The 7800-nt window shown below is 45.3% G+C and overlaps 1 protein-coding gene across 1 annotated transcript; it reads left to right on the forward strand.

Annotated features, from left to right (window-relative positions):
• The first annotated feature begins 2255 nt into the window (after window positions 1–2255).
• Window positions 2256–7481, forward strand: NME1 (NME/NM23 nucleoside diphosphate kinase 1). Its single transcript, XM_080677563.1, has 5 exons — window positions 2256–2505; window positions 3889–4018; window positions 5948–6049; window positions 6598–6710; window positions 7174–7481. The coding sequence occupies exons 2-5, from the start codon at window positions 3893–3895 to the stop codon at window positions 7289–7291; spliced, it is 459 nt and encodes a 152-aa protein (XP_080533689.1). The 5' UTR covers window positions 2256–2505; window positions 3889–3892; the 3' UTR covers window positions 7292–7481.
• The last annotated feature ends 319 nt before the right edge of the window (window positions 7482–7800 follow it).

The raw sequence follows: 7800 nt of genomic DNA on the forward strand, positions 1-7800 counted from the left end.
AACAGTTTTCTTGAGTTCTAGAATTTTAAGATGTTTCTCATGTCACTGTCCTATCCCCCAAACGTCAGTGACTTGCCATTAACTACAGCCCAGGGTCTCAACTTTTTAGACTAGCATTCAAAGTTTGTCACTAACCTGGTGCTTTTATCCCTCGAGGGTTAGCAGTAGCTTTTAGGAGTGTCTAATCAGTTTCTCAGACATTTCCTACTTTTCCCGGCTTGCTTTCCATCCTTTGCTCTTAGTTATTTTTCTGGTCTCGTGATACACAGACTTATCTATTTACCATCTTATTTTTGTATGTTGAAATCCTATTCCTCTACACTAGTAAAATTTTCTCCATGCTCTATCCAGGCAGCCCAATGACTACTCTTCCTCCTTTTAAAATAGTTGATATCTTAGAGCAGTTCACTAAACATTTCTCATTATTGGCCTTGGCTGGGTCGCTCGGTTGGTTACAGCATCGTCCCAATATGCCAAGCTTGGAAATTCGATCCACAGTCGGGCACATACAAGAAGCAACCAATGAATACATAAATAAGTGGAACACTACAATGATGGTAACATGTTTCGTCAACAGCAGTTCACCTAGTGAGTGTTGATACTTTGGGTCTGAGTGGGGAGAAAAAAATAAATAAATAAATAAATAAGTGGAACAACAAATCCACGTTTCTTTCTCTTTTCCTTCCTCTCTCTTAAAAAAAAAAGAATTTAAACATTACTCATTATTATTTTTGAAGATGAATACATTTGATTAGCAGTGTGCTTGATTGTTTTTTAGCAAGGGATGGGTGGAAGGCCACTGATCTGATGTTTGAGGGAATAAATGCCCATTCTTGGGGCTTTCAAGCAGAAGTGGAACCCCCTTCCTAGGATTTCTGGAGAAGGGACTGGTCCATATGCCCATTAAGGTCACTTTTAGTTCTAGCCCTGGCTGAGCAGTTCAGTTGATTAGAGTGCAGTTCCTATAAACCGAGGTTGTGGACTCAATCCCAGGTCAGGGCACAAACAGGGGTCAACCAATGAATGCATAAATAAGAGGAACAACAAATTGATGTTTCTTTCTCTCTCTCTCTCCTTCTTTCCCTTCCTCTCTCTCTAAAATCAATAAATAAAAAATTTTAAGACGATTACTTTTTGCTCTAAATTCTTAACGTTGTCTGATTTAGTTTGAAGGAACATTTAGTACTAGTGGAAGCCTGGAGGGCTGGGTTGGGAAAGGAAGGTTAGGGTGGAGCCATCTAATTAGGATGGCTTCCAGGAAGAGATGAGACCTTTCTGTTTGCTACTGCTCCCCCCTTCTCCAGCATCTGCCTGGGCAAGACCTTCCTCACCTGGATCAGCCATTTAAAAGAACCTGGCCCCCGCAGGTGGGTGTGGCTCAGTGGGTTGGGCGTGGCCTGTGCACCAAAAGGTTTCTGGCTCTATCCCCGGTAGGGGGCGTACAGGAGGCAGCCGGTCCATGTTAACCTCTCTCACTTGGATGTGCCTCTCTCTAAAAATCAATAAACTATTCTTAAAAAAAAAAGAACCTGGCTCTAGGACCAGGTCTTGTAGAGTCTATCAACCAACAGTATTGAAAGCATCAAACTGCCTTAGCCAGTGTGCTCAATGGGTAGAGCCTGTGAACCAAAGGGTCCCGGGTTCGATTCCGATCAAGGGCGCAGCCCAGGTTGCTGGCTTGAACAGGTAGGGGGCGTGCAGGAGGCAGCTGATGAATGATTCACTCGCATCGTTAATGTTTCTATCTCCCTCTCCCTTCCTCCCTAAAATCAATTAAAAAACAAAACTCATCTCTCAGATAACCACCGAACTTGCCCCCTCACTTTATGCACATCTATTCTCCTGCCACCTCTTCAGAGAGAGATTTCCTCAACCAACCTTTTAAAATATGTAGTTAAATCCTTCAATCTCCCACCTTTCCCTCCGTTGTTTGTTTTTTAAATAGAATTTACATAATGCCATATCCATTTCTTTATTGTTTGCCTCCATTCCCAACCCTACCAGACGTACCAGGAGAGTTACTGCTATACCCCCCCAGGCTCTAGAAAAGTGCCTGGCACACAGTAGGTACTCAATAAAGAAGTTATTGTTTGACAGACCGGAAAAGTTGAATAAACTAAAGCAAGAAAACGTGTCTACCTCCGAGTCAGGCGCGCGTCGACTTCACGCAAAGTATGAGCGCCACCTCGCGGGAAGCCAATTTGTTCCAGAAAGCAGGAAGTGAGTCACAGAATCTTTTTTTTTTTTTTTTAAAGATGGCGGCGGTCTGCCGGAAGAGCATGAAAAAGCAGTACCGGAAGTTAAAGATCGGAAAGTTGCTGCCTAGAATGATAACCGACTCACCGGAAGAACCGCGGGCAAATGGTGTTCCGTAAAATAGGCTCTCCGGTAGCCGATTTGAGCAGAAGGGTTCCGCGCGTGCGAGTACCGGCAACCACGTGGGGCCGGGGCGCGTTTCCGGTGCGGAGGACTGGAGGCGGAGTAGGAGTTGGAACAGCTGGAAGGGTGAGAAGGGTTCAGGGTCCTGAGGGGCTGGGAGAGCAATGGGGTCGGGAGCGGGGAGGTGTAGGGTCCTATGAGATCTGAGAGGTGGCGAGGGGATCGGATTGGAGAGAAGGGTGGGGCAGCGCCGGTGGACAGGTGCAAACCTGTCAGCACACGTCCCACGCCTCGTGGACTCGCCTTTGTCGGTGGCTCGCGGCTGCCTTTTGCATCGAGCCACGACTACAGGAGTTGTGCCTTATTTGTCTCTGGTCTCGGAATTGGCGCTCTACTATGTGATTGCTGAATGAATGACAGGGGTGTGTCAGGGTGGGCGTGGAGGGACATTTATAGGCACTATTTCTGGCTCTTTAGCCACATTTTCTCCCGGTGAATCCATGCTTGTCTCGAGCTTTCTCCAGTCATTGTGCTTTGTCTCTTTTTCTTGGAGGGGCAAGGTGATTATCATTGAAGACTTTTTTTCTCATTTTTTTAGTGCTAGCCCTGGCTAGGTGCCAAGAACATACTACAGACCACCGGGGAAGAAAGACACACAAACATAAGATTCAAATGTATCGTTAAGGTGCTATAATAGGAGGTTAACTAAGGTGCAGGAAGGTAGAGCCAGGAGGTGGCTGTTACGCACATTAGGGATTGTCTTCCAAGGTGGGGGGCCTCTTTCTCATCTTGTGGAGGCCGAGTAGGTCTTGAATCTTCTCTGTAAAAGGAAAGATCTGGAATAGATGCTTTCCAGGCTTCCTTCCAGCAGATGCCCCATATCAGATAGTATTACTAATGGCTCAAGTTCTGCCGCAATCCAATGTTCATTGGTTAGTCAGAGTATTCGTTACATCTTATGATGCAACATAAATTGCATAGGGATGGGCAAATCTGGATTTTGGCCCTCAATCTGGTGCTCTAGATCTGTTCCCTCGTCTGTAAAATGAAGGGGATTGAAATGGAAATAATCTTTAAAACTCCTTCCAGTTCTAATGCCATGATGTGTTACTAGGTCAAACCGTATTTCAGACTGCCCTGTACCAGATGTCACTTTCACATCATCAGTGTCATTTTGCCTCATCTGGATAATTGAGAAAGAGTGTGTCTTTTTTTTTTTTTATATCCCCTACCTTAGTTCTGCCACAGTATTGGGACACAGTAGACGCTTAATGTAAGTGTATTAAATAAAATGGGATAGAAATGATAGCTCCTGCTTTTGCACTCTGGAATATTAGTTCATACATGAGAGGACTGAGGAGGAATTGGGTTTTTACTAGAGAGACTTGGAGTCGACATGACAGATTTAAGCCAGATTTATGGGGTGATCTATTTGAGAAGGATAATGCTGTAGGCAGGATATTCACTGCTGTTTCACTGTCCAGCGCTGTCCCACTTGTCTATCCCCAGGACCATGGCCAACAGTGAGCGCACCTTCATTGCCATCAAGCCTGATGGGGTCCAGCGCCAGCTTGTGGGAGAGATCATCAAGCGTTTTGAGCAGAAGGGATTCCGCCTTGTTGCTATGAAATTTATGCAGGTAAGTGGACTTCATTCTTCCCATTTTCTGTTCTTTTGTGGGATAGGGGAACATGGCAGGTTAGTCTCTGTTTCTCCCCTCCCCTTCTTCTTAGACTTCTCCATGTAAGGTCAACACACATGTTCTGGAACCTGGAAACTCTTCGGTGACCTAGCACCTTGGATCTTGAAACAAACCAAGCTATTTGGGACTTTAGAGAGTAGCCTCCACTTTCCTTAGCGATGCAGACTTCCATATTCACTGCAGGACTGTCATTTCTGACTCAAAGCTCTGGGCATGTTTGAGCTCTGCTCTTGAGTTTCTTTTTATTTATTTATTTATTTATTTATTTTATATATATTTTATTGATTTCTTACAGAGAGGAAGGAAGAGGGATAGAGAGTTAGAAACATCAATGAGAGAGAAACATCGATCAGCTGCCTCTTGCACACCTCCCACTGGGGATGTGCCCGCAACCAAGTTACGTGCCCTTGACCGGAATCGAACCTGGGACCTTTCAGTCCGCAGGCTGACGCTCTATCCACTGAGCCAAACCGGTTTTGGCAATGCTCTTGAGTTTCTTGAGCAGATAAGTCTAGAGATTTTTTTCTCTCCTTTGCGGGAGATAGTTTTCACCAAGGAAATCTTTCCATCATTTACCACACACTTAGTGTCTCCCATATATTAGGCATCATCCACCATTGGGACATGTGGGGGGAGAAGTATGGTTTTGCCATTGGGGATGCCCATCTGAAACAGCAATATTTCAAAACACCTGCAAAGCAATATTTCAAAAAATGCGCAGGATTGATTGGCCAAGAACCCTTCCTCAAACCAACCTGTGAAAGGAGACTTCACATTCTCAAAATAAGTATTAGGGGACAATCTTTTTTTCCTTTTTTTTTTTATTGATTTTTTACAGAGAGGAAGGGAGAGGGATAGAGAGTTAGAAACATCGATGGGAGAGAAACATCGATCAGCTGCCTCTTGCACACCTCCCACTGGGGATGTGCCCGCAACCAAGGTACATGCCCTTGACCGGAATCGAACCTGGGACCCTTCAGTCCGCAGGCCAACGCTCTATCCACTGAGCCAAACCGGTCAGGGCAACAATCTTTTTTTTCTATTAAAGAGCCAACTTTGGACTCTAGTGCATCTTAATTTTAGTTTGATTTGCTATTTAGTTCCTATGTGATGTTGAGAAAAACTGCTTTAATATTGAAGGGATTAGACTGATGTTAATGCTGAGGGGAGAGCATGATGCAATGATCAGAGCCAAGTATTGGACAAACAATGCTTTCCAGAGAGTTTGCATGTTATGTTAGGTTTGAAGGTAAAGTGACATCAAAGCATTGTTGATCGGACGTTTACCATGTGCTGGGCACATGAGCTTTCTCACCCAGCCCTCGTGACAACCCTGAGAGGTACTTTTTCCTATTCCTGTGGTTGTTAGACTTGAAGGTTAAGGTATGTGGCTGAAAGCACGCAGTCAGTGATGCAGCTGGAATTTTAACTCTGGCTTCTCTGACTCCTAAATGCATCTATTTCCTCCTTTCCAGTTTCCTAATAAGGGTATGGGCGTGGTGAGGAGTAGGAGGAGGCGTAGCTGCCACAAGTCTACTGGGTTAGTTGAATCTGATATGGAGAAGGGAAGTGAGGGAAAATTCGCATTGTTAGATTTTCTGTCTAAAATGAGATGGCTGGACATGAATCTAATATTCTGTAGCTTTATTCTGATCAGTCAAGGCCAATAGGGGGAGACTTGGTACAAAGCTGAAGCACTTTTAGTCCTGGTCACTGCTCCCCTCTGTTACTGTTCAGAACGAACTGGGTTGGAGCAGAATTAATGAGCCGAGAGCTCATGTTTTAAACTGCAGGATGGGTGAGTGGGAAACAGCCACTGGTTTGTCATTGTGGGGGCCAATTCCCATTCTCTGTCTTGTGGAATAGGCTTCGGAAGACCTTCTCAAGGAACACTACATCGACCTGAAGGACCGCCCATTTTTTACCGGCCTGGTGAAATACATGCACTCAGGGCCAGTGGTTGCCATGGTGAGTGTGCATGTGTGGGGTGTTGATGTGAATGACTCAGTTGAGAGTGAAGAGTGAGTGTTGTGATTCTTGCTTCTGATGCCAGGTCCTCATTGATGCAGAGAAAACTGGGGCTGGGAGGATTGGAGTTAAGATATGAGTCAGCTCTCTGATCCGCTCAAAACAAGATGCATTTGCTTGCTGAACTGAAGACTCATTGCTGGGAGAGATCGTGAGGGGTCTGCCTGATTATAAGCTTCTGGAGGGTAGGACTTAACCCAGAAATTCTCCAAACATGTGTTGGTAGTCATCATTCTGCCAAGGCTCTTTCCTAGACACTGGGGATGCAGTCATGAATGAGACAAAGTGTGTATGTTCTCATAGCTTTCCTTGCCTACACGACTTGAAAGGGGATGGGCAGGTAATGAAGAAACCTGTCTCTATTTGCTCAATGAATGAATGTCAGATTAAGGGCACTTTTTACCTTTCTTTCTTTTGAAATAATAGTTTTCAGATTTTTTGCTGGGATGGGTTTTCTTCCCTGACCATATCTTCTTTTGTCTTTGAAGGTCTGGGAGGGGCTGAATGTTGTGAAGACGGGCCGAGTGATGCTTGGGGAGACCAACCCAGCGGACTCCAAACCTGGGACCATCCGAGGGGACTTTTGTATCCAAGTTGGCAGGTGGGAGTGGGTGCTTTTTACCCTTTTCCAAAATCTGAGTTGCCATGGAATTTGGGTTCTTGTAGCTAGCGATGTACACGATACCTTACACAGAACATTTTCCATCAGTTCCGTTTTCCTCTCTCTTAAGTTGGTGTTCGGCTTTATAGACCCTCTCTCTATATATATATATGTCAACATCGCTGCGGTTGTGCCTCTGATGAGAGGGTGAAACCTGGTACAACACACTTTGCTGGCTGAAGTCCTTCCTGAAGGCTCTCGCTGCTAGCATCCATGTTGCTAGTAGGGCATTCTTCATGCTACATCAATGGTAGTCATGGGTTTTTTCTTTTAACGTGAACTAGTGACATGAGCTTTGGCTTTTTCTGCTGCGGTGGGCTTTCTGGGAATGGGAATGAGGGGTGCTTCTGGGCAGTTTAACCCTTGTGGTCTTGGTAATGTGGCCATCTGTTCCCCCATCCAGGAACATTATCCATGGCAGTGATTCCGTGGAGAGTGCGGAGAAGGAGATTGGCTTGTGGTTTCGGCCCGAGGAACTGGTAGATTACAAGAGCTGTGCTCAGAACTGGATCTACGAGTGACGTGAAAGCTGCCGACGGTGCTTTCCCACTGCATTTCCTCTCCCTCCCACGGCAGGGGACCAGACTGTGGCTGATCTACTTATCTCTGAGAACTTCCTTCTAACCTGGAGGGACACTCTTGGAGCTGTGAGTGTTCCTGGTACAGTGTTATATGCTACCATCAGATTAAAATGTTTCACCCTAACTAGGATTCATCGCATTGGTTACTTTGTGTTGCTGTATTGCTTTGTATTCTTTTTTTCTTTTCACATCCTCTGGCTAACCTGAGCTAATAGAGAGTATAAATACTATATAAATTATTTATATTGGCCTGAGAGATCACATATACACACACATGATCTTTGCCTGTCCCTTTCCCCCCTGTGTCCCATCCACTCTTGTCACTGAGCCAGTCAATGGGCAGGTTCGGAGGATCTGCTAGGCTGTGTGGGGGAGGAAGGAACTTTCCTCTACCCTCAAGGTCCTGTTGGCTGCTCTAATCAAATAGACATGAGACAGTTTAAGAAGAG

This window comes from Plecotus auritus (genome assembly GCF_963455305.1).
Source record: "Plecotus auritus genome assembly, chromosome: 7".
Taxonomy (NCBI): Eukaryota; Metazoa; Chordata; class Mammalia; order Chiroptera; family Vespertilionidae; genus Plecotus; species Plecotus auritus.

Bases quoted from the DNA above. Each gene is read 5' to 3' on its own strand.
- NME1 (XM_080677563.1), top strand. From the start codon at position 3,893: ATGGCCAACAGTGAGCGCACCTTCATTGCCATCAAGCCTGATGGGGTC. The intron at 6,050-6,597 runs GTGAGTGTGCAT...TTGTCTTTGAAG, and splicing joins CAGGGCCAGTGGTTGCCATG to GTCTGGGAGGGGCTGAATGT. The intron at 6,711-7,173 runs GTGGGAGTGGGT...TCCCCCATCCAG, and splicing joins TTTTGTATCCAAGTTGGCAG to GAACATTATCCATGGCAGTG.